Here is a 27,807-nt window from a genome sequence, read left to right on the forward strand (position 1 = left end):
CTAATAATTTCGGGCCACCAAAATGTTATGGATCTGTAAAGAAAATTCCTTCTTAGAGTGCCATAAGCACGGTCCAAGTTTTAAGTTTATCATTTATAGAGTGAACACAGTGAAAATGCTTTATATGTTTCTTCTTAAGGTCAGCTAGCCGTGACCTAACAAAAATTGTTTGCAAAAGTTAGAATCTCCTGTCAAGTAAATTGTTTTACATTACTGTTTGGATACAAATCTTTTTCTTGTATTTTGTATAGGCCACAAGTGGAAGAAAGGAATGTGGTCGAAGGAAGAAATTGATCTTTTAATGTCGAACATCGATCGGTATTTAAAGGTATCAAATAATCATTGTACTTGTAGGCAGTGCTATTGCATACCTTTTTCAAATGCATACATGGTAAATGTTCTATTTGGAGTAACACCCATTTTAATGACTTTAAAAGGACTCCATCTAGATGGAAAGTATTAGAAAATATTTGTGGGGAGAGCAACACTGCTTACCAAAAGTCTGTTTTTGATAACTATGTCTTTGAAACCATTCCAAAAATTCGATTTTTTTTTTTGCCACCAAGAACTTGCAAAGCCTTTTGAACTGACTGCACTATGGAGACTTATTGACTTACCATGTTTATTTTTCAAGAGGCACGTATGGTTGCCTAGGGTCGCTTGTACTCTATGAGTTGGAATGGAATATTTAATGCTCCTGTGCATCTATTCCAAATTCTATATTACTCCATGATTTATTTTGAGGGAATGTTACCATTATAGATCTGGAAGATTGAACAAGGCTCTGATAATTCTGTGTATTTTCTAAATGCATTGGCAGGTTGTCCAAAAAAGGAACGTAAAAAGAATGAGGAAATAAAGAGGATTTTTGGACGAATCCTTATCTGCTTCTCAAACAAGATAAAATAGGGTTAAAAATGTGAGAGGGGAAAAAAAGAGATGTAGGGGGTTTGCCTTGTATAGGGTAATGCACATATTTCTCTTCCTGATAGTAGTGACCAATATTTCTCCTTGTACAAATCATTCACAGGTTTAGATGTGACAAATTAGGAATATCATTTATTTAAACAAATTATAGAAACTGATTTTTGGAAAAAGTTTCTTCAGACAAGATTTCGACAAGTCTGTTTATCTTTTAGATTAGATACATTTCCGCAAACATGCACATTTTCAGACTTTGCTGTAAATGGTGCAGTTTAACCTTTTTAAGACTGGTGTAAGTAGCCACCTCGTAGAATTACTGTTTAGCCATGTTCTACCACTCCTCCTCAATATATTTGTTAATATGTAGACAATTAAAAGAAAGAACAATGTTTGTGAGACATGACTTCATTATATTCCATTCCTTTGTTGGGAAATAAAGAAAATTGTTCAGTCGGTTGCAGGTGCACTTTGAGTCTCTAGTTAACTTTATTTATTAGCATCCCGATATTGGGAAATGGTGTGTAAATAAAAATGCCCACATGCAATGTTTATGTATGGATCTAATTAGAAAAAACTTTAAATACCATTTGGTTTAATTTTTTGTAGTCTCACTCTATAGCATAATTGAATGGTAGATGATCAAACTGTGCTTTGATCCTTGTATTTGTAAATAGTCACTTTTCTAAATGGTACAATGTGATGCAGATTTACTTTTTTATTATTTTTTATTATTACATGTTTTACACATTATATAAACCGTATTCAATCCATTTAGGTACGTGGCATGACAGATGCCTCAGAAATAATCTTTGAAATGTCAAAGGATGAGAGAAAGGATTTCTACCGGACCATCGCCTGGGGTCTGAATCGTCCCCTTTTTGCAGTGTACAGAAGAGTTCTTCGCATGTACGATGACACGAATCATGTTGGAAAGTATGGAAGAAATTATTGTGGTATATTTTAACTGGCAGTAAAAACAAATGGTATACTACCTTAATGTGCTTTTATCCTTGCATGGATCCAATACCTCTTCAAACACCAGGCTCATGTTTTAATTGTGTTGAGTTTGGAGGTATTTATGAACAGCTATGCAAAACAAATGGGTTTTCATTGTACCTCGAAAAGAATACTGTAGATATGCTTCGAAAGGTGTTAAGATGTGGAAGCTATTACGAAAATGGGAAACCAGAACAGAAAAACCCACCTTGCCACTGTGTCTACTTCATTGCCAACAAATCTCAATCTCAAATCGAAAAGTAAGTTTTGAGTACCAGGTTTATGCACTCTACAGTGCTGATGACAGAGAAGCCTTTCAGATACACCCATTACATGACTATTTTATAACCCAAGTTGTATGCTTTAATACTCTGCAATGTACGAGCAGCAGTTAAATAATTCTGCTCAAGATGACAAAGTTTGGGACTTTCTCAGTAGAATTATCCATCAACCTGCAGTGTTATGTGCCCTTTGTAAACACCTTAATTTGTAGGTTGAAAGATGGCATTGATATCTGTTGTACTGTCAAGGTGAAATTGTACCAGTGCTTCAACTACTACATAAAAACATTGTAGAAGTGTGAGTGGATGTTGATAGTCATTGAACATGATTGCTTGAACAGCTCTTCATACCACAGTTATTCTGTTTCAAAGCAGTCTTAATAACAGATATCAATATTACCCAACTTATTGTTCATACGGGGCAATCAGTGCTCCACTTGAGTGTTGTTCAATAAATTATGCCTCCGTACATACTATGATTTTTTACAACGTTTATGTTTTTTCACTCTTGGGATCAGTGACCCAGTAAAGATAAGGCAGTTAAAATCCTTTGTTTATTGCAACCAAGATCTTGGTTTTAATATTCAGCTGCAGTCTTTCACTGCCCATCGACAGCATTGCAATTACCTTGTCTTTTTCTTTTGTTAACCACTATATGTAACATTTTCAAATCTCGGGTACAGATAGCGGTAAAACACACTGATGGCATTCCAAATCAGCACTATTAAAGAAAAAAACTGGAGAACTCTCCTCCCAACCATCAACCACAAAGCCACTAACAACGTACCTCCAATCTTTGTCTCCTTCCCACACAAAGCTCCCTTTCTAACGGCACCCAAGTCATCAGCCCCCGTGACTCGCGCTCCCCCACAAACTTATCACATCTGGTGGGCAGGGGATTTGTTGACTGCGTTTGATATATATATATATATATATATATATATATATATATATATATATCCAGACCTTTTCATATTTCAGCAAGGTCTCACATACTAATGCAGTTAGTTTTTCCATTTCACGGATGTTCTAGACTTTAGTCCACCTCATGCCTCGGGTATGTGAAATCAACACTCTCAAATGCTGTGCTACTACCAAATGCACAGTCCACATTAGCAGTCTGGTCACAGAGCAGGAGAGTTGTGACAGTCCCTCATCATCCATCATGCCCAACAAAGCCAGCACCGCTGCATGAAGATAGCTACATTAGTAATATCTCATTCAACTTCCATCACCCGGCTCTAGAACTACTGTGTATACGTACACTCCTACCACATATGCAAGTATCTCCCCCTCGCACCACATTCCCTCCAACATGTATCAGGTGCCTTCACCATGGCTTTTAATCGATCTGGCTTTGGGTACCCAAAGAGCATTATTTTAAATGCATTTCTCCTATGTTGGAGGCTGAGTGAGGAGTGCGTGGCCTGTCTTCATGTGAGAATCCAGCTCTCTTCATAAAAATCTCCGAGTTGGGAATAGAAAGGAAATCGATGGGTATGCCCATGTGTGTCTGGTCACTACTCCCATTTATCCGGTCTATGAATTCAGCATGCTCCATTCTGTCTATTTAGATTCTCATTCCAGCGGCACAGAACAGGACCAATCGAGGTAGTACTGAGTAGCGTACCTTTTGACGAATGTGTGACTACAAAGGACACCTCCCATAACCCAACCCTCACTCCCCTCCCCACCCCCGTGACAGAGATGCTAGTTCTTCCTAAAATATAGGGTAGCAAGCCCTACTCATCAGATGGTTGGGTAGGACCCAACTTGAGGGATTAGATAATATTTTTCCCATTGAAGTATATTCAGTTTGATGTAGGAACGAAATCATTTTCACTAAATTTGGGATCCACATGCCCTGACTAATTCCCCTGACCATTTAGGCTAATTTAGTTGGGCAGAAACATGTTGGCAGACAGATATATGGGTGTGAGTCATTGATCTCCACGATTCATTCACTTTAGTTTTTATTCATGCCTAGTGTCCAGTTTATTAAAGTTATTGTCCATGGCACACTAACGTATTTTTACTTTTTCATCTGGCTCCCCTTTTATGTCCGTGTTGTCCAGTAAGATTTATCCAAGAACTCCCTCCTTCCGTTACGGTCTTTGAGGAGGTTGAGTCTGCCTCAGTGGCACTGTCCTACTGAGGTGGGGAGAGGACTCCTATGATGAAGCATGAAACTATTATGTGTATGAGGTTTCCTCTTCCACTAAGAATGACCTTTCCTGAATAAAAAGCCCTGGGTCAGTGTTTGCCTATCAGGATAATCTGAAGACGTATGTTTAGAATCAACTTGTTGTGCAATTTACACTACACGTTTTTCAAATTATCAGCCATCATGCCTATTTTGTGTTAATCTACTTCGATTCCGACGCCATAAAAATCTGTGATACCAGAATACCAATCTGGGTATTTGCTGATTATTCAGTAGCTCTTGCTAAAATAGGCCATTCTCTGCAAGAGAAAAGTTTAAAAACCAGTAAAGTCTAGGATATTGGAACATATTGGGAGACCAACCAACTAACAGTATACTTTGAAAAATAGCAAATTAAAAAGGGGTTGTAACACTTTTGTCAAAATGTCATTTTGGGTTGTGGGGATGGACATATAGCAGGGTTGGGCAGAAAGCTTTCTCCCTGGGGGCGCTAGAGGGCGCACGGCAAGATGGCCGCACCTGTGTGAGGCTCTGCCCGGCTAAGCCACTATCCATGCAATATCCGCCTGTAATCCGTGCCATCTGCGGTTCTAGAGGGGCATATATGCTGTGGAAAATGCCCTGCTCAACTTGTGGTGCTCTTGAGGCTGATTCCCGCGTGCGGCTGAGCGAAAGAAGCCAGAAACCTGAGTGGCGCGAAATGGCGGGTCCGGTGGGGCTGTGAGAATGGCAGCCTGCTGACCCTGCACTGAGACGGCGGAGGCGCGTTCGGTGCCTGGGACGCTTTAAACCCCATCGCTGGACGCTGCTGACAACTCACCTGGGAAGCGGCGGCGGTTGATGTGAGCTCCCCTTCATTTGACGTGACGGAGTACTGCGCGGCTAACTCCTGGTGATTGCGGTGGAGCGGACGATCCTTCCCGGACGACGGCGCCTGGGCCCCTGGTGCCGGTGGTGGTGAGTGGGACGTGGCGGGTTCTGGGGCTGCGTCCGTGGAGGCAGCACTGGTGCACTCTGTGTCTGGGCTCTGCTGCCGTGTGCTGGGGCTCGCGGGCTGCTGTGGAGCCGAGGCTGCGCGAGGCCGTGGACTGAGGAGGCTGTCTGGGCCGTGCGGCCTGAATGTGAGGCCGGAGTTGCTGCTCTAAACTTTGAAGTTGCCCGGCTGGCTTGGAGCTCCTGTCCCCTGAGGGGAGTGTGCACAAGGCTGCTTACTGGACCAAATACCACCAAGATTGCGGCCTCCTGGGCACTGGGACCCCCGGGGTGGCGGGCGCTGTTAGGTTATAATGCCTCATTTACCCTGGATCGCTGCCGGTGCTGGTGTAGCCCTCTGGATCTGTAGCTTGGACAGTGCTATCACCGCGTTTCGGGGTGAGGTGCTCATTTCCATTTACACTGTACTGTGATCTTGGGCCTCAGACGATTGGGACTGTGTACTTTATAACTCTGGGCCTGGTGGTGTGCCGCTGAGGAGGGCGCTTTAGGGGCTGCATACTACGAGGGAGCACCCAGCTGTTTAATTGATTCGCTGTGCTGTAGATTGCCCCCCTTCCATCTGCCCTGGAATACAATTAACACAGGAGGGTGTCATTTGACTGCTTGCGTCTCGGTGGGGACGGTGTGAGTCCCTGGCTACTGGGAGAGGTGCAGAGACCTGGATATTGTGCCCCGAACTGTCCAACCTTGGTGGCCCCCTCTGCTGTGTACAGTGAATAAAGTGTATTGCCAGTGTGAAGACACTCTTGTGGGCGACGTCATGGGCAGGACGGAAAAAACGCAAATACGTCTCCCGTTTGAGGCACGTAAAACACCAAAACCCTCCCAAAAAGCTGCCTCGGACTCTGAGGCTGATGCACCTGTGACAGAACAGTTCACCCTGGAGACCACGCTCCTTGCCATGCAGCGAAGCCTCCAGTCCATAGAAGGCGCGATGACTCCGGTGAACCATCGTCTAGACCATATGTCCTCCCAGCTTGAAAAACAAAATGCCCGTATGGGAGAGGTAGAACAACGGGTGTCCGCCCCTGAAGATGGTCTGAAGTGACATTGTGGGGAAGGCTTTAAATATGGAGAAGGTCCTCTCCCTCATTCAAGCGAAGAATGAGGATTTGGAGGCCCGCTCCCGGCGGAACAATATACGCATTATTGGTCTGCCGGAGTCCACGAATGTGGGGAACATGGAGACCTTCATTGAACGACTGATCACTGAGATCTTTGGGACCACTCATTTGTCGCCCATGTTTATTATTGAGCGTGCGCACCGCTCCCTAGCTCCAAAGACGATCCCGGGTTCATCCCCGCGCCCAGTAATTGCTAGGGTGCTTAATTATAGAGACCGCGACTCCATCCTGAGAATGGCCAGGGAGAAGGGGACTATTGAACATCAAGGGAACACGCTCACTTTTTTCCCGGACTTCACTGTGGCTGTGCAGGCGGCTCGTAGAGAGTTTGGGGCTGTCAATAAATTTCTTCAGACTCCTTCATCGCACCCCACCTCCGAGACGTCATCAACTGCTCACTCAACTCCGCCACATTCCCGGAAAGCTGGAAACACGCCGAGCTCAGCGCCCTTCTGAAAAAACCCACAGCAGACCCCTCCGAACTCAAAAACTACGGCCCCATCTCGCTCCTACCATTCCCGGCCAAAGTCATTGAGAAAGCCGTCAACAACCAGCTCGCCGCCTTCCTCGAAACCAATAAATCCCTCGACTCCTCACAGTCCAGCTTCCGAGCCAAACATAGCACCGAAACAGCCCTCATCACAGCAACTGACGACATTCGAACACTACTGGACAATGGAGACACAGTCGCCCTCATCCTCCTTGACCTATCCGCAGCATTCGACACAGTTTGTCATAGCACCCTTATACAACGTCTCAACAATATCGGAATTCAAGGAAAAGCACTGGACTGGATCACCTCGTTCCTTACCGGAAGAACTCAAAGAGTCCGCCTCCCACCGCTTAAGTCAGAGGCCACCGAAGTCATCTGCGGCGTGCCTCAAGGATCATCACTCGGTCCCACACTCTTCAACGTATATATGAGCCCCCTCGCGGCCATCGCACGCCATCACAACCTTAACATCATCTCCTACGCCGATGACACTCAACTGATCCTTTCACTCACCAAAGACCCAAACACCGCCAAAACTAACCTACATGAAGGGATGCAAGAAGTAGCCGAATGGATGAAGCATAGCCGTCTAAAACTGAACTCGGATAAGACAGAAGTCCTCATCTTAGGTACTTCACCTTCCGCCTGGGACGACTCCTGGTGGCCAACGGCCCTAGGAGAAGCACCCATCCCAACGGACCACGCAAGGAACCTGGGCGTCATCCTGGACTCCTCACTCTCGATGACCAGACAAGTCAACGAAGTCTCATCATCATGCTTCAACATTCTTCGCATGCTCAAAAAAACATTTCGCTGGATCCCCACCGATACCAGAAAAATGGTAACCCACGCACTGGTTACAAGCCGCCTGGACTACGGAAACACCCTGTACGCCGGTACCACCGCAAAACTTCAGAAAAAACTACAACGCATCCAAAACGCATCAGCCAGACTCATACTAGACATCCCGCGCAAAGACCACATCTCTGGTCACCTGAAAGACCTCCACTGGCTTCCCGTCAATAAAAGAATAACGTTCCGCCTCCTCACCCACGCACACAAAGCCCTCTACGAAATTGGACCCGAATGCCTCAACACACGACTATCCTTCTACACTCCCCCCGCCAGCTTCGTTCTTCCAACCTTGCCCTCGCTGCTGTTCCACGCATCAACAAAACCACCATGGGGGGAAGATCCTTCTCCTACCTAGCGGCTAAGACCTGGAACTCCATTCCCATTCATCTCCGCCTTACCCAAGATCACCTAGCCTTCAGAAAACAGCTTAAAACATGGATATTCGACAAGTAATCCTGCACCCTTCCTCAAGCGCCTTGAGACCCTCTGGGTATGTAGTGCACTATATAAATTATCTGACTTGACTTGACTTGACTTCAAGCGGAAGGGGTCCCCTATGCTATGCTCTACCCAGCCCGCCTGCGGTTAGGGTCTGACAATGCATCTAAAATTTTCACCTTCCCTAAAGCAGCTATGGAACATGCAAAGAAATTGAAAAAATGGCGGCGCGAATCTCAAGCAACCTCTGAGACTGAGGATTGACGTAAATATCATCGCCATCAGCTAGTTCTGGCTTGGATTGTCTTGTATGCATAGGGAAGGTGCTGGTTTCATTGAACAATGATCTCTGTTTCATGACATAGTATGGAGGGAACGCTTCATGCAGCAGGCACTGTATCTTTCTCAAGTAATTTGAGGTCCCCCCTGGGGCCGCAGACTTAGATGTGTAGAACGGAATTATTGATGTGAATGCTGTTTGCTTAGCCACCTCCTATATGGTAGGAGGACAGTAGTTCTCAACGCCCCCCAATGGGTGTGCCCCATATCTACAAGTTGCTGTGTATGTTGGGGTGGGGTTGTTCAGGGTTGGGATGGCTTTGGCGAGTTGGGGGTGCTGAAGTGGGAGGGGGGCTGGGGGTTGGGTGGTTGGAGGGTGTTGTGGGGGGGGGGGGGCTGAGAGAGAACAGACATGTGAGATTGGTCCTTTGGTCATATGCTTGCAATGGTGTAGTTAGAATTGCTTGGCCTGGACTGTACGACGTCGCTGTGGAGCAGCTGGCTATTTTATTGAACGCTGATGATTGTGCATAATACTGTTCGTTTTCTCACCTGGAACGTGCAAGGGCTAAACTCCCCAAAAAAGATCAGATCTGTCTTTGCGTACTTAGATCGTATGGGAGTGCAAGTGGCACTGCTGCAGGAGACCCATCTTACTGTGGAATCAGCTAGAGGTATGGGTTCGCGTTGGTCGGGCACTCGGGTGGCGTCTTCCTATTCCTCTTATTCTAGGGGGGTATTGGTGCTAGTTAAAAAGGGTGTCCCATTCACTGCGCTTCGGGAGGAAACGGATGACCAAGGGAGAGTGGTGCTCCTTCATGGCCGTTTGAGTGGCGTGTGTGTTTTGCTTGTGAATGTTTACGGCCCGAATACGGACTGAATACCCAAACTCAGAGATCCTACGCCATTGTATGGCGTAGGATCTCTGAGTTTCCTCCTGCAGAGATAATTTGGGGCGGCGACTTCGACGTGTGTCTGGATTCAGGTGTAGGTAGAACAGGTAGTGGTGAGACTCGTCCTAAGCAGGCTTCTGAGACGTTGTGGGGAATCTGTGATGCAGGAAATCTTTACGATGTATTGAGTTGTCGCCATCCTGACAGTAGGGAAAGCACGTTCATATCCACAGTGCATGGGTCTGGTCTCGATTGGACTTTTGGCTGCTTTCTGCGTCTGCCTGCTCGTGGGTGGTGGGGGTGCGGCACGAAGCGCGCACATTGTCGGACCACTCACCTGTAACGTTAGATCTGCAGGTTCCCACGTACGAATGTCCCCCTTATTCGTGGCGTTTGCAGCCCACGGAGCTGGCTGATCGGTTTTTAAACAGATTGTTACAGAGGTGATCGGCAACTATTTTCGTGAGAATGAAGGCACTGTTGACAGTCGGGGGTACTCTGGGAGGCCTTTAAAGTGACCATTAGAGGGGTGTGCATTGGAGCACAGGCGGGAGTGTTGCGGGATATCCGGCGCCGAATTAAAAAGCTGGCATCCGATATCTCCGCACTCGAGCGGGAATACGAGACCAATCCATCCCGACAATCTTGGCAGATATATGGTATCTCATCACTGAACATGACGAAAAAGTAGATCAAGAGCTGCTTCACTGTGCCCATCGTAAGATAGCTTGCTATTATAGGGAAGGGGGGCGCCCAAGTAGATCTTTGGCGCAGAAAATGGCTGCACCCAAGACCCAAACACACATTGCGGAAATACTAGACCGCGACGGGGTACCCCATTACTCCACTTCCGAGATTAGTGAAACAATTGTGCAATTCTATACCCGGCTATATGCCGCCAAACATGATATTTCCCAAGAGGAGACTGGCACATACCTGGACGACGTAGAATTGGGCTGGCGCTCCAACACGCACAGGACATATCTAGTGCTGCCATTTGATGAAGAGGACGTTAAAATGGATATCATGTCGCTTCCAACATGCAAAGCAGCCAGAATGGACGGACTGCCTAGCGAATTCTATGAAGCATACGCGTCTGAATTGGCCCCACGCTTACTGACAGTCTTTGCGGAGGCGTATGACACCGGGAAGTTGCCCCCGACTTAATAGTGACACTGTTGAAACTTGACAAACCCCCAAATACACGCGACTCGTACCGGACTCTTTCAATCATAAATATCGATGCAAAAATCCTTGCTAAAATGATCGCAACTCGGTTGCAACGACTGGTTCCCCTGCTGGTCTTACACGACCAGTCTGGATTTGTCACGACGTGCTCCACAATACATAATCTCCGCACTGTTTTCTCCACTTTACATTATTTTTACCTGGACTTCCAAGCCGTCGCTGTACTTTTGAATGCGGCGAAAGCTTTCGATTCCTTACAATGGCCTTACATGTTTACGGTTCTGCTCCGGATGGGCTTCCCCCCGTTTTCCCTAAAATGGATCAGGGTGCTCTATGACGACCCTGTTGCTAGGGTGCGTGTGATTGGGTGGGTATCGTCGCAGATCCCAATCAGGAATGGCACCCGTCACGGATGCCCCCTGTCACCCATACTCTTCTCGCTCACTCTTGAGCCTCTTGCCTGCAAGCTTAGGCATTTGCATGGTGCGGCTGCGTTGCGGTTCCGACAGCGCCCACTGGTGGTATCCCTCTACGTGGACGATATGTTGCTCTGTGTGCGCAACCCCGAGGTATGTCTGCCCGAGTTGCTTAGGGAATACATCAAATTTGAACGCTTCTCCACATTGGGGATTTCATTAAATGGACAAAGTTGATGGTCTTCCCTCTTACGGCGCACACGAAAGAGATTGCGCTAGAAATCCCACTGACTTGGACCTCAGATCCTGTGAAGTATCTGGGAGTCTGGATCCATGGGGATCTGGAAGTGGTGATTTTCGGAGAACTATGGGCGGGCGATCACAAGTATCACAGAGAGGGCCGAGAGGTGGGCACATCTGCCCCTTTCACTGGCAGGCAGACTGGCGGTCGTCAAGATGACCTTTCTTCCCAAATTATTATATTTCTTCATTAATATCCCTATCAAATTGAATGTGGCATTCTTCAAAACTCTCCAGTCTGTACTATAGACTTTCGTCTGGGGCAGGAAGAAGTCCAAGATGTAAGTGGGACCTTCTGGTGCAGCCGTTTGAATGGGGGGGATTCGAAGCTCCAGATTTCAGACCGTATTATCTGTGTGCTCGGGCTCAGTTTGCTCATTACTGGCGCTATCCGCAGCGTTATCAGCCCCACGTGGCCATAGAGGCGGATGCGGTGCTTCCAATGGCAGTCCAGGCGGCGACTGTCGGGTGGCCCCCGGACTAGGATAAAGCCAGTGCAGTGTATGGCTTGGGCTTGGAGACAGCTGGCGGATAGAGCTCAACTATCATATCTATATGCCCCGCTATTGCCACTGGCGTCTCATCCGGATATCTCAGCTGTGCGTGAACAGCGCGCCCTTTATGAATTGGCCATGGTAGGAGTCAAGCGGATCGGGGATCATTATGAGAATGGTCACTTTAAAACTCTGGAGCAGAGGCAAAAAGGGACAGACGGGTTTCATGTTGGGATTCATGTTTATGTGGGTGAGGCAGGCCATTAGGAATGCGTACCCGGACTTCCTAGCAGAGCCCACCACTCTTCGTGCCTTGCAGGCGATGCTGGCGAGTGCAGATCGTCAGGCACTAATTACAAAATTGTATAATGCATCACTGCGGGAGCAGCATGAGAACCCCTCATTTGTAAAATGGCAGGCAGTGTTAGGAGACGTTTTCACCCACGATATGTGGATAGCATGCTATACACTCACTGGCTACCTGACGGCTAACTGCAACTTGAGAATTATACATTTTAAGTTTCTGCACCAAATATATTATACCCCGATGCAGGTTTTTAAGTATGGTTTACGGGAGAATGCTAATTGTGTGCGGACGCAGACTTTGTGCATGTGGCGTGGCAATGCAGACGTGTGCTTGCGTTCTGGGAGGAAGTGACAAAGATGCTAACGGATATCACACAGGAGCCAGTAATTTGCACCCCGGAACTCTGCTTACTAGGGTATGTCAAATGTTTCAAGCCATGTAATAGGCGAATAATTGCTATTTCTACCCTATTCGCCAAGAGAGCTGTTGCAAAATGCTGGGGCGAAAACGACGCCGACTAAGAAAAAATGGCTCCAGGATTTGCTGTATTGGAAGGCTCAATTACAAACGTATGAGGAAGAACTGCCTGAGGCTTCACGTCCGAAAGACTTCTGGGCCCCACTGACAGCAGATCTACTCACTTCTCCTGATTTAGAGTGATCGATTGTATATGGGCCTGGGATGGCTACATACCCGGGCTCCTTCATTAACCTGGTTCATAGAGGCGACAGGGGGCCTGGACCCATCACAATCTGGGTTCAGGCCCAACTACAGCACAGAGTCAGCGCTCCTCTCCGTGACTGATAACATCAAGATGTCACAGGATAGAGGAGGATCGATGATTCTGGTGCTGCTAGACCTGTCGGCGGCTTTTGATACTGTGTCTCATGAGATTCTTCTCGGCCGATTGCAGAGAGTGGGTATTGGAGGATTGGCACTGTCCTGGTTGGAGAGCTTTCTCTCCGGCCGCTCACAATCTGTTAGCATGGGACCCTATCGTTCCACCTCGAGGGTACTCACTAAGGGGGTGCCACAGGGCTCATGTCTAAGCCCCACATTATTTAATGTGTATGTGGCCCCCCTTGCAGCGATTGTGAGAAGGTTTGGGTTCACACCAGTGTCATACGCTGATGACACACAGCTGCTTTTTCCTTTTAACTCTCTGACGCCCGATGTGAAGAACAAATTTGCCGAGGGCATGAGAGCGGTGTCCCACTGGATGGCTACCAACTGCCTCCAGTGTAATGTCGGGAAGACCGAGGTAATGCTATTTGGGAAAGCTAGCATGCTCTGGTCTCCCGACTGGTGGCCTTTAGATCTTGGCCCCGTCCCATGCCCAAAGCCAATTGTTAAGAACTTGGGGGTAAAACTAGATCAGACTTTGAGTTTAAAGGAACATGCTAACTTTGTTACAGGAGCTTGTTTCAGAACAATTGGCCAGTTAAGGCGAATCTTCCCCATGCTGCCTGACAATCACAAGAAGACCCTTGTACAGGCACTGGTGATAAGTCGCCTAGACTACTGCAACGGCCTCCTCATATCAGCAAACGAGGAGGCGTTAAATCGTTTGCAGGTGGTCCAAAATACGGCAGCCAGATTAATTCTAAATGCTCCCGCAAGGACCCCGTCCAAACCTTTGTTAAGTCATCTTCATTGGTTGCCCATACGACAACGTGTCACATTTAAAATCTGTTGCTTAGTACACAAATGTCTTTATGGGCAAGGCCCCAAATATCTGGCACAAAAATTTCAGATATATAAACCTGAACGTTTATTACGTTCTACCAATCAACGCCTACTGGAAACCCCCAATGTAAAAAAAGTCAGACAAGGTGGACGTGCCCTATCATTTATTGGCCCTACCATGTGGAATAAACTTCCTTCTGACCTAAGACACAATGACAACCACCTGTGTTTTAGGAAGACCCTAAAAACTCTCCTGTTTCAAATGGCATAATTCTTCATGTGGCTTCCACAGAGACAACATACTTCAGAACTTTTGCGAGCAAAGCGCGGAGATACCTTCTGGTCGATTCCTGCGCGATACAAGCAATTAAATAAATAAATAAATAAACCTTAAAACTGCTCCATGGTGGGAACGTAAAAGTACTATATTGCATTTGATGATGGTTCTGTTCTAATTTTGCAACCTGTCTGCTTCCAGGTCATTAGGATCTTTGATTCATTCAAGGCAACTACAGCTAGTGTTTCAAAGACATTGAACTAGAAAGTTGGACCTTTTTGCAGTTCTGGAATAAAATGATCTGTGGGACATATTGGTATACAAACCAATATAGTTGAAGACATATTCCTATCTCAAGAAGAAAGCGCAGATCGGTATAACCCCACCTCCCTACACTTAACTGTCTGACGCCTTCAGGTATAGCATTTGGAACATTGAATATATACCCCCATAAAGTCTTAAGGTACAAGCAGCGTGGGCTTATTCTACTTATAAAATCTGCTCTTTTTTTTGGGGAGGGCGAGAATTTTGTATAGCGCAAACTTAACTTGAAGTTATCAGAGCGCTTTACATGAGCACAAGTTGCGTTGCAGGCTGACGCATTTATTCTGCACGGGGAGATTGCGATTTCTCCAGAATCACAGAATGTTGAGTGTCCCTGCCGAGACTCGCACCCAGTTCCCCTCAAGTTCGACTGCTCTAGCAGTTAGGCCACATCCTCTTTCCCGAAGTGGAGAAGATTCTGCATCTGGGCGGACACACAGATACTAAATCCACTTCACATTTCCTATTAGCTGAATTAAGACTTTCTTACACTTCAATAAGGGTTCATCCGGCAGCCCTATCCAGATGTAATGATTGCTATCTAAAAAGGCTTTTTTTCTTCTTCAAGAATAATAAAGGAATTCATCAAGAGATTATTCAGACTTTGCCCCCTACAGACCAAATAATCTCTTGTCTGGGCTCTGAACACTATGCGAAATCCTTTTGGGTCTGTATGCAAGTCTTTGTTACAGAAAATCTCGGGAAACTGCTTTCTATTGGATATAGCCCCTGCCAGAAAAGTAGGGAAAATTCAAGCCTTAAACATAAAATCGTAATTTATAAACTTCTCTAAAGGCAAGGTCACCTTAACTACCAGTTCACATGGCAAGAACAGGGTGATCGATGGAATGCTAAAATTAATCTCCGCCACTGCAATCACATCAGGCTGCATTCCTGGCCATTGTTTTTTTGCCACCATACCAATTCGATCTGATATGAGATGCTCTTTGTTTGAATAAGAACGCACAAATCTCATGTTGATGGTCTTGAGAAGAAGATTCAGTATGAGACATCCACCATATGCAGCCGTGGGGTACCAGTCAGTAAAGAGAGAAAATATGGCTGTGAGATGTCATTTATTTAAAAGCTGTGCATCAGAAGTGTGGAAATGACATTTACGTTCAAAATCCTCTTTGTTACAACATCAATAGGTGTGGGGAGATACAAAAACCACATTGAATTGCAAAACACAGTTATGGGCAAAGTCAGGAGTGTGGTATCAAATATGGGTGCAAAATCACTCCACATAGAGAGAAAATGCCATAGTAAAATGTCTCACAAATTGTAAAAGTTGTGCATCAGTATGAAGTTACATTTAGATTACAGCACATTGATGCGCAATCTTAGTATAAGTTGTGAAAACACCAGGGAGCACAATTCACAATTAGCTGTGAAAGCACGTTTGAGTGCAAAAATAATATACTGGTGCAGATTATGCAGCAATGGGGGTATTGTGTTTCGGCGCGAAATCGCTTTCAAATAGAAATCAAGCCTTTGGTCCACTATCAGCAGGCATGTGGAACCACTTTGAGGAGAGCTGACATGTAGGAGCAAAGTCCCTTTTCTTACCAGAACTAATCGTTTTCTTTGGCAAAAAATTATGTAGAATCGTTTTTTTATTTGCTACATGGTCTTTTACACTGCTTTTCTTCCTTTTCTAAATACTTACTATCAAAATTACAACAGTTTGAAAAAAAAATAACAAGAATGTGAAAGTGAATTTGATACTTTCCTCTTTTAAAATATTCTTGTGATGGATACTTGTAACCACACATTCTCCACCTTGTGAATACCCCCAAGTGCCAGGCTGGATCCCGAGAATGTTTGCAACAAATTCCCTTGCAAGTCAGTAGGTGGCATTGTGTGGCTCTGCGTCGGGGGCTGTCCTGCCTCGGATGTGAAGTTGAGGCCCCTACAGAGCTTCCACCTCTACATGCTGACATCAGTCTTATCTTTCCAACGCAGATGCAGAGCTCACTTCCTCAATTCGGTCTCAGCCTAACAAAGTTTTTAACATTTTGTTCCAGTGTTCAAGGGACATGTCCCCTTCAAAACTACAGGTTTCAAATAGGGTAAGAATGGCCACAACTGATGTTGGTGACTGACTCAAACAAGGTTTATCTCTATTGTCCGGGCTCCAAATATGATTCGATGTTGTGTGACAAGTGTGTGAAGATGAACCCTAAGGTCAATCCAAGAATGCGACAGCAAGTTGTATGTAGTGGAATATTGCCAAAAATATTAGTAGTACCGGTCTCCGTCAATAGGGTGGACGTGCTCTTGCTGCAGAGGCCGACCTCATAATCGATCATCTTTGGGGTCAAAATCTTCAGGTAAGTCTATAATTAATAAACACAGGAAATCAAAGCTCTGCTCCCTTTGTCCTGTCACTACCTCCATGAGGAGTTGTGCAATGCTCTGGGTACCTTCAAAGCCACAACCTTGGTCTCCATCTTCAGAACCTGCTCCAGCTCCCTGCTGATGTGCTCCATTGGCAATGGTGCAACAACTTAGGGAGTTTAAAGAGTAGTGGAGACGTCAGCACTGTCTTTGCCCGATGCTGGAGGGTGAGAAGGGGCTGATTGTGCTTTTGGACTCTGGGATGAATCCACTGCGACTTCTACTGGTGTTGCACCCACCTGGACTGCATCCTTTCTCGGACTATGGGAAAGTTCCACAATAATACACCATCCCTGACCCTGATGATGACCATGAAATGCAACTATATGATGACGAGAACGTATTCTTTGACCTTCAGGATGCCAGTGGGCTAGAGACATCCCCTGGCACTGGACTCCTCTCATCTGCTACAGCTACTGAGGAATCTGCCTCCTTTGCCTTAGTCATAATTAGGAGGGCTGCAGAGGTTCTGGATCGTATATTACCAACCACTGAGGTCAAGAGCAATGTCTCACAGATGACCTACCATCCCGAAGTGGCAGGACTCTGCTGCATGCTCGAAGAAAGAGAGAAGGAAGACGACCCTCTCCCACCATATGTTTCTCCTCTCCTCTATCTGCAGCCGTCTCCACATACTGCTTTCCAGGACGGGAGCTCCGACCTTGACGATTGAGGCTCCCTTAAGAAGAAAGACTTCCAGGAAACTGAACGTGCTGACGTCACATGGTCAGGAACACAAATGACAACCGACTCTCTAAACGCAAGCCTGTTAAAGAGTGGATTTTCCAAGAGGGACGTTGTCAGTGTCCCAAGTGAAGATGAGTATTCAAGACGAGAAGACCAGGAAGAATCAAGTAGCAAGGAAGGATGTCCCACCAAGGAGCCCGGGTCGGGAGACTCTCCTCTGCAGGAGAATGAGGTATTCACAACGGTTCAAGCCCCTGCATGGAGTGAAGAACCGGAACACAGCAACGCCATGAGCTGTCCTGCCACATTCCCGGAGGATGGAGACTCTCTCCGGTGCATGGACGACTTAGAGGCATGCTGCGTAGGAAGAGTTCAGACAACACTAAAGTCTGACAGTGGGGAGACCGGACCTAAACTGTGTTTGCCGGAGACTTATAGAGTCTCCGAGCGCTGTGTCGCTGGTGAACGAATTATATTGGGTGTTGTAGTCACCACACCTATTCTCTCCCCCTTTGAACGATAATAAAAAAAGGATAAATCACTTACAAGAGCTTCTATCTTCTTTCCAAGGGACGACCAGAGCTGGGGAGCCTGAAGGAAGAGTTTACTTAGAAGAACCTAGGAGAAAAGAAGACCATTTATTTACTTTCATGAACAAAATCCCCCTTTATGTAAAAATAAACTACTCTGAGCCAATACTTCTAATATCCTACCTCTTTGTCATCCCGGAAATTGTTACACCTAAATCTAGGACAGACTTCTCAAGAGCCTCTCCTCCTGTTCAGCGAGGCCTTCAGGCATCCACTGTGGGCACCTGGACTAAGTCAGAATCTTATGGCCCAAGTTAATAGACAGATTGCCTGGCAGCATAGGCCTCTGCCAAGGGACCCCGCCTTCCTCCTGCAAAATCCTACACCAGAGAGCCTGGTGGTACATGCCTCCATAAGCCGGCTCAATCCAAATGTTTTTCAACTGTCCACCAGACGGTCAAAACAAATGGAGACATTCCCTAAAAATGTTCTCTTCGGCCAGCCTTGCCCTCAGATCAGTGAACACCAGCTGTCTCCTGGGGAGATATTTGCATATGCTATGGGACAGAGTAGTGGACATCTTGCCCACTGTCAGAAGACATTATTGCCGCCCTCACATGCCTCATCCAGGATGGCCAGGACGCAGCAAAGTACTTCATCCGCTTAGGCCTGAGCACTGTTGACTATCTGGTGAGTGCAATCTGGACCAGCATGGTGCTTAGGTGCCACACTTGATGTCCTTAAATGTATTTTTAAGCACCATCGAGCAGTCCATTATGGATATGTTATTCAATGGCACATGTCTCTTTGTAGACAAGGTGGTCTTCACCCTGGAGCGCTTTAAAGAAATCAAGGCAAAAGCTTACTCCCTCGGATTAGCACCACCTGTACACCAGTTTCCCCACCAATTATGCCTCTAGGAAGAGACTCCAACACTAGCACCAAAGGTTGCCTCCACAGCAGCAGTCCTTCCAAACCTCTTGAGCCAGGGGATGGGGTTCAGGTTGTCATCGTCCAGGTGGGAGATTATATCAACTTATACCTCACCAGATGTAGGAGCATCACATTAGAACATTCGGTGCTTCATATTGTTCAGGATGATTACTCCTTCCCCTTTCTTCTGTGTCTCAACATGCCTCCTACACGACAATGACTTGAAGGACCACTTGTCCATACATTTTCAGTTCTCAGTGTTTCCTTTTGGCTGTGCCAGTGCACTTCAGGTGTTCACGAATGTGATGGTGGTGGCCACTGCCCACCGGCGGAGGTTGGGAATAGCATTCATGCTATATCTTGAATGACTGCTGAAGGCGAGGTTGCATCAAACAATTGTAAACCACCTCCAGACAACAGCCACCCTGGTGACTTTGTTGGGCTTTTCCATGAACGCTCTATAGTCACACCTGACTCTTTCACTATGACCTCCCTTTATTGGAACTAAACTGTTCACCGGACTGTTCAGAGCCTTCTCTCTGCCTCAACATTCGGGCTATGATCCCGATGTTTCAGCCCTTGACCTGAATAGTGGTGAGAGCGATCTGTGGCTTCTTGTTTCTCCTGCATCCTGCTTGCGGATCACGCCAGGTGTCGCATGCAGTGGGATCCAAAGTCTCAGTGGGCTCAGCACCAAGGGAACCTTTCAAATTTTCATCTGTGTTTCAGAGGAGACCGCAAAAGATCTGCAGTGGTGGCTGTTAAACTGCTATTGGACTTGTAGCAGATCTCTCTTCCCACCCCACCCAGTAATAATGGTTGTTACGGATACCTTGTTGCTGTGTTGCGAAGGACATCTGGTAGAGGTAGAGATCCGAGGACGGTGGACTCCAGCACTTGTTGAAGTTGCAGGTGATTCGCTTGGCACTGAAAGCGTTTCTCCCATCAGTCAAGGGGGAACAGCTGCAGTTACTCATGGACAACACCACAGCCATGTGGTACTGCAGCATATGGCGTAGTGGGGTTGTAGGTGCTGTTAAATGAGACGCTGCGCCTCTGAAAGTGGTTGATTCATTAGGGCATCTCCCTGATCCTGCAGCACCTGGCAGGATCTTTAAATGCCAGGATGGAAAAACTCAGCTCACCTTACCTAGCGATCTCTAATGACAGCTGCACACAGATGTGACACAGGGTGTCTTTCAGCAGTGGAGGAACCCTGGCTCGATTTGTTGTCCATAGTTGAGAACTTGGTGGCCAAACGTTTGCATGTTGGAGTTGTCAAGGTATTTCTCACTTTCAGACCCCTTTGCTTAGATTGGAACTTTGAACTCCTGTATGCCTTCCTGTCTCTGCCTCTCCTACCCAAGGTTCTGAAGAAGATCAGAAATGACTGGGCCCAAGTTATCTTGGTGGCTCTGAACTTGTCAAGCAGTGTGTGGTATCCAGAATTTCTGGCCATGAGCATTTGTCCTCTGATCTGGCTGCCCTTGCGAGCCTACACAGCTTATACTCTGTTGCTTGGAGATTGAGGAGCAACAGTTGACGGATTTCGGTCTTCCTCCCAAAGTAGTTTGAGGTTATCTTGGCCGCCAGGTGTCCCTCCACCAAAATCGTTTTTGTGGGTCGCTGGGAGAAGTTTGTTGTTTTCCCCAGAACATACCGCTTCTACAGGCACAGTTATCCGAATTGCAGCTATCCTGTCATTCTTTAGCCCAGTGGGGCCTTGCTGTGGCAATAGGTTTGGGTTATTTATAACCCTTTTCGGAATTCTTGTGACTACCTGATCAGCCATCTCTCTTTAGATCACCTTCTGTGATGCAGTTGTTGAAAGGGCTGATTTATATGTTGCAGCCAACTCCATTTATCATGCTACAGTTGGACCTTAAATGAGTTCTCACTTTCCTTGTATGCTCCTTTTAAACCAATGCACAGCTGTTTCTTATGTCTCCTGAAACTGCAAACTACAGTCTTCATAGTGATCACATCAGCACATCGCATGAATGAATTGCAAGCTCTGCCTGTTAAGCAACCGTCTACAAAGTTTCTTGCAGACAAGCTGGCTCTTAAAACAAAAGCTACCTTCCTTCCGAAGATCCTAACAACATTCCACATAGTAAAGTCTTTCACTCTGTCGGTGTTCTTCACCCATCCTCATCCGTCCAAAGAGGATGAGAGGCTCCACTGTCTTGATCTTAATAGAGCTCTACATTTTTACATCGGATTGCACCAGGTAACATTAGGTGGATGAACAGCTCTTGTGGGTTACTCTGGGGCCAAAAGGGGAAAGCAGTACAAAAAAGAACCATCTTCAGATGGATTGTCTTGTGCATCAAGGTCTGTTATTGCTTAGTGAAAAAAATGCCTCTGTACAGCTTATGCACATATTTCACCAGTGTAAAGGCTGCTACAGCCTCACTGGTGTGCAGTGTGCGAGTCATGGACATCTGTCACACAGCTACATGGGCATTACTCTGTACTTTGACAAAGCATTACTGTCTGGATAGCCAGGTCTGTTGTTAGTACACTTTGCCTTTTCTGTCCTGTAGGATTTCCTGGTCCATGCCATACCACAACTGTGGTATCTAGGTTACCTGTTCCTTAGTAACTAGATGCCACTGGTTCTGGAATGTTATACTCCGAGTCAGTTGTATGCTGGCTGTGCTCTGAGGTGGATGTTTCTGCCTGTATCTCCATTAAATCTTCTTACAACTCGATTCCTGTACTAGTCATCTCTACAATTTTGTCGACGTTTTGGGATACCATCTACCTACTGGAATCACCACCTTCCTCGTTCTACAGGCAGTCCGAGGAATTATTATTTTTTTCTCTCTTCGTTATTCGAATCCTGTGTGTACTTGCTGTGAAGACTGGGAGTACAGTGACTTTCGGACTTATGCTACACTTTACTTACTTGGAGCTTGGATGTCTGTTGGAAGCGCGAGAAGGCTCCGTGGAACTCTGCTGTGTTCTCGGGGGTGCTCCGTGCGTGTGTAGAACGCAGAGCTCTTCCTCCGAGACCTGTGTTCCGGGAGCCGCGTCATCGTGCAGACGGCCCACTTCTTACGTCCGCACACACAACGCGTCATCGCGCAGACGTCGTACTTCAGCACGTTGCGTGCCGCCATTTTGTGGCCTGCCTCTTACTGATCGCGCGGTGATAAGCACACCTTTGCCTTTGCGTATCACGCTTGTCTGTTTCTTTATAGAGAGGCATTTCAGGAAAAAGAAGCGGTGATACGCACACCTTTATTTCTGCGTTTCATGCGTGTCACCGCGATCTTCCTTTCACGCAGAGGCATTTCTGGACAAAGTTACCAGCATTGACATAGTATTTACCTTGTGTTTTTTTTTACCTTGCCACTTTGGTTTGTCTCCTTCGGGATTCGAGACAGTTGAGGGCAACTACTGTGTATTCATTGTATACATCGTTTGTTTGCTATTAATTCTTTTCTTTATCCGTTTTTCTTTTACTGTTACTGGGATTAATTTAAGATGAGCACTACTAATTCTGGTATTACTGCTCCAATTCCATTCTTGGCACATCCAGGTGAACCTATCTTGAAATGGCCAGAGTGGAAAGACTATTTTTTTAACTATATTTCAGTTTTGGAGGAGGAGAGTGAAGACTCTTATTCTGCAGCAATGAAAAAAAAGTTGCTCCTACATAATCTGGGTCCTGAGGGTTTACATGTTTATTATCAAATGGAGAAAAAAGTCAGGGGCAGCAGCACCGATGTTTTTCTTGAAGCATTTGAGAATCTTGATTTGCATTATCACCCCACCGTTTGTGTGGGCATTGACAGGTTTACATTCTTCCAGAGGAAACAAGGAACCAGTGAAACTGTTGAGGACTATGTCGCTGCCCTAAAAAAATTGGCGATTACTTGTAAATTTGGTAATTTGCATGATGACTTCATCAGGGATCAACTTGTTATGCATTCTGCTTATGATGGTATTCAAGAGAAACTCTGGGTGGTGGGGGAATCTTCATTAGCTGAAGTTACTGCCTTGATAAAAAAGGCAGAAATGTCTTAGAGGTGTGCCAAAGCAGCCTTAAAGAAAGAGAGTGAAGTGGTAGGTAAGGTGTCTGGCAACCAGCAAGTAGAGAATAAGAAACCTAATTTGAAAGATTCCCTTAAACCTAAGTCCTTACCTCATGATAGGAGTTTTAGTGGTAGAGTACCCACATGCTTTAGGTGTGGTAATAAGGGTCACTATGCCAAAGACAAAAGTTGTCCAGCTTGGAAATCCAAGTGCACGTTTTGTGGAGTTGCTGGTCACTTAGCAAAAATGTGCTGGAGGAGACTCAATAAGTCTGGACAAAAACAAGTCATGGGTGTTTGGGACAATGGGAATGATGACATAGATGATAACGTATCTTTGAACGAAGAAGGTGTCTTGTGTATTGACGGCGAAGAAATGCATGATAACATTGTTTTAGGAGTAGAGTCTCAATTTTTGAAGAAACCTCGTTGTAATATAGTTATTGACAAGGTGTCTTTGGAGATCATAGCGGACTCTGGGTCTCCGTATACAATCATTCAAAAGAACATATGGGAGGAAAAATTTCAACATGTTATTAACAAAAGGTTAGACCCCACTGACATTCATCCTGTCACATTTACTGGGGAAGAAATTCCCATGGTGGGTTTTATCATTGTGAACTTTGAATTCAAAGGGAGATCTGCTTCCGGCAAACTGTATGTGGCCGAGAAGGGCCCTTCAGTTTTAGGCTGGAGGGATCAGGGTGCCTTAGGCATCATACTTGATCCGAACAGGAGAGAGCAAGTCTTGCTGCTTCAAGACCAAAAACAGTCTGTTATTGATGCACTTAAGCTTAAGTTTCCTGATGTATTTTCGGGTAAAGTTAGGAAGCTTAAGGGTTTTGTGCATAAGATCATTTTTAGGGATGGGGCAGTCCCAATTTCACATAAAGCTAGGAACATTCCCTTGGCAGTAAGAGATGGAGTCTTGGCTGAATTAGATGCCTTGGAGGAGAAAGGCATAATTGAGCCTGTGGAATGTAGTGAATGGTTGGCTCCATTGGTCGTGGCCAGGAAATTCGATGGCTGGCTCCGTCTCTGCATCGATTTGAGAGACCTTAATAAAAGCATTGTGGTCGATAAATTTCCACTCCCAAGGATAGATTAACTACTTGCTCAGTCGCATGGAATTAAGTGGTTTTCCACGATCGATTTAACCTCTGCCTATCACCAAATTTTACTACATCCTGGAAGTAAGAATTTGACTGTGTTTATAATCCCCTTTGGGTGTTATAGATTTGTTTGTATGCCCTTTGGGTTAGCTTCAGCGGCGGCTGTCTTCCAAAGGTTGATGTACAAGATATTTAAGGGCATCAGAGGGGTCACGTACTTCCAGGATGATATTTTGGTGAGGGGTCGAGACAGGTGTGAACATAAGAAACTAGACTTGGTTCTAAGGAAGCTTTCAGATTGTGGGTTAACAGCAAAGTTAAAAAAGTGTAGGGAGCGCCATATTAAGTACCTGGCTCTCACCTTGACCCCCTCCCTTGAAGACTGCAGCTCTGTTAATTGGCGGGCTTGCCGGAAGGAGGTGTTAGAAGAGTTGCGGCGGTGGAAACCCCTCATGCTGTCCTGGTTAGGCTGCCTCCATGCAGTCAAAATGTCGATTCTCCCCAAAATTCTTTACGTGTTCCAATGTCTCCCCACTCCCATTCCGCTGCACTGTATCCGGAGCTTACAGCGCGACCTCACATCTTTTATCTGGGGTGGCAAGCGCCCCCGTTTCTCTCAGAAAATCCTAATGGCCCCACGTGATAGGGGCGGATTAGCCTGTCCCCACCTGGTCCACTACTACTGGGCTGCGCACCTTCGATTTGTAATTGAGTGGGGAGTGCGTGAGAGTGAAAAAGGATGGTTGCACATGGACAGGGTGGTGACGGGACACACCATTTGGGACCTGCCGTGGCTTCATCGGGCGGCCCGCTCCAGAAGTGCATACCTTGCAGTTCCTACGAAAACGGTACTGGACATTTGGTCGCTGTTTCCAGGGGGTCTAACAACGTTCCCGTCCCCGCATACCCCCATTGCAGACAACCCTCACTTCCCGCCGGCCCATCGAACCCGGGCTTTTGAGAGCTGGGTGCAGGGGGACTGTAGGGTGCTTTGCGACCTGTTTGACGGGGGTTCCTTTAAGTCATTCAATCACTGTTGTGAGGAGTTCCACCTGCAGCCGGCTGCGCGACTACAATATGTCCAACTGCGACACTGGGCCTCTGGTGATAGTGTATACAGGGCTGCCAGGCACGCCTTCACCCCCTTCGAGCGCCTGGCACGCACCCTAGGGGGCTTGAAACGGTTGGTCTCCCAGATCTATCACCTTCTACAACACCCGACGCTCTTTCAAGCTCATCCGTATCAGCGTCAATGGCAGAAGGTGGTAGATGCGGATATTACGCCTTCTCAGTGGGAGGCGGTGTGGAGAGATATCCCTAAAGTGTATCGGAGCATCCCACAACGGGAAAATGCCTATAAATTTTTAACCCAATGGTATTACACTCCCCTGCGACTCCACAAGATGTTCCCCAATGCTTCGCCACTATGCTGGAGATGCCGGTCTGCGACGGGGGACTTCGCACACATATGGTGGACGTGTCCGCTCCTCACTGTATTCTGGAAGGAGGTCCTTAGCCACATCAGGGAGGTGCTGGGATTCCCTTTGCCTGAAGCCATTGGTACGATCTTGTTGGGTATTAGACCATCAAACCTTAAAGCCCTAACCCGTAGCGACTGGTGTGTAGTACTGCAGATGCTGGGTGCGGCCAAACAACTCATAGCCTTGTACTGGAAGAAGCCTGATGCTCCTCCAATAGCTTCCTGGTTTGTGCGGCTGTGGCACGTTCTGGCAATGGAGCTCTTGACGGCGCGACTCCAGATGTGTCCCACTCGTTTTGAAACGGTTTGGAAGCCCCTGGTGCGCTATATGTGCTCTACAGAGCATGCACGACACATGCCCACTAGACTCAGGACCCTACATCTCTTTGAGGACGCCATCGTCCCTACAGACCCTACCAGGTTGCTCCCGTAGGAGACTCCTGTACCAGCTGGACTCCGGAGACAGGCCCCTGCTACCTTCTGATGCTCCTCAATTGATAGCCTGCCCGCTAATCCTGCCAGCGTGCCCACCCTTCTACTCTCTGCCTCTGATCTACTCCCCTCTCGCTTTTCATTTCTCATTTCTTTCCCTCCTGTAGCTCTCTAATGTTACCATGGACCCCTGTTGGGTCGTTAATAATTATTGGGCCTGTTGCTCTTTCATCCTCTCCCCCTGAACTGTCAATGGGGCATTTCTAGTGCTAAACAACTTCTACAGCTTCTTCTCAATCACGCGGCCGGCCCCTTAGGGTTGTAGGCATGGCGCTGTGTTCATTACTCTGCCTTAACGAACTTAGATGCGCACTTTTCGCGGCCGGCCTCGGAGAGAGGTTGTAGGCTTAACGCTGTGTCTTTGCGCCCCTCCGGGGGTTTTGTTTCAAAATAAAACACACTTCTAACGAAAAAAGTGTAGGTTCGCCATGAACTCTGTTACTTACCTTGGTCATGAAGTAGGGGGTGTTGGAATTCTACCGAAAAGTGATTTAATCAAAGCTATTAAGGATGCACCTTCTCCAACCTCAAAAGAAGAACTCGGGTCCTTTTTGGGATTAATTGAGTTTTATTCTAAGTTCATTAAGAATTTTTCTTCTAAAATTCATAATTTGAGGGATTTGTTAAAAATCAGACAAGAGTTTGTGTGGAATCCAGATCTTCAGAAGGAACTTGTGTCTAATAAAGATGAATTGTGTCGCGTGGTTCCGCTGAAGGGTTTTGATTCCTTGGCTCACAGCATTGTGACTACCGATGCTAGCGGGAAAGGATTAGGGGCGGTGCTTTCTCAGATTACTGAGAATGTTGTGTCCTTTGCTTCTAGAGCCCTCACTTCTTCAGAGACTAGGTTTTCTGTGATTGAAAATGAAATGCTCGCTACTGTATGGGCTACAGGGAAATTCAAGCAATTCATTTGGGGTACCCAATTTACGATCAGGACGTGTGGTATATAAATAAATAATACCGGATCTATTTTTGAATGAATGAATGAATAACAGATAGCTCAATAAATAAGAGTCAAAATTCGAGGTAGTAGGAGTTTTGCAGGTTTATTACAGCATAAGGACAGGAACAGGACAACCTGCACGGAATAGGATGGCAAGCCTGGCAGCGCTGCCGTGGTCAGGGTCTAGAATGGCTCACCAACAGGATCGGAACTGGGAACACTTTTTAATAACAATACATGAGCATATATACATAACGCCAACACATAGCATTACATTGCAATGGGCGTAGCAGTGGGTGGAGCAAGAGGCATGACGCGAAACAGTCGCGAAAGATAAGGGCTAAAGAGGGTGTAACTGGGTGTGCACATAGACATGTGATGCAAATGTAACAGAATATGTCATGAATGGGCGGAAACATTGGAGGGGGCTACCTAAGGAGCCGGGACCTCTAACCTGATGGTGCGCGCAAACTGGCAATGACGTGTTACTAGGAGAAGCTGGGGGCTATGAACTCTGTGCTAGGAGCAGAGACTAAAGTCTGGAGGGTCGGAGCGACATGTACCTAAACCCTATCTGGTATCTAATGTTTAGGGAACATGTTGATATAAACTAGAAGTCATGAGGGGAAAAGCTAACAGACTCTAAGGCTAGAGCATGCATTTATTCTACATGTAGTGCGTGATGAAGAATATTAAATGACCATTAAATACAGTATTTCTCTTAACATGGGGCCGAATAGGCTAGACAA

At 46.4% G+C, this 27,807-nt stretch overlaps 1 protein-coding gene across 3 annotated transcripts in view; it reads left to right on the top strand.

Moving 5' to 3' along the window:
- Positions 1-27,807, top strand: part of DMTF1 (cyclin D binding myb like transcription factor 1) — a 517,741-nt gene that overhangs the window by 165,379 nt on the left and 324,555 nt on the right. For 2 of the 3 annotated variants that reach the window (XM_078674193.1, XM_078674190.1), the window contains exons 6-7: positions 252-328; positions 1,700-1,857. In XM_078674193.1, the coding sequence (XP_078530319.1) occupies positions 252-328; positions 1,700-1,857 (235 nt within the window). The remainder of the gene's footprint in view (positions 1-251; positions 329-1,699; positions 1,858-27,807) is intronic. The other variant, XM_078674191.1, reaches the window with a different exon arrangement.

The sequence above is a fragment of the Lissotriton helveticus genome, chromosome 1_1, assembly GCF_964261635.1.
Source record: "Lissotriton helveticus chromosome 1_1, aLisHel1.1, whole genome shotgun sequence".
Taxonomy (NCBI): domain Eukaryota; kingdom Metazoa; phylum Chordata; class Amphibia; order Caudata; family Salamandridae; genus Lissotriton; species Lissotriton helveticus.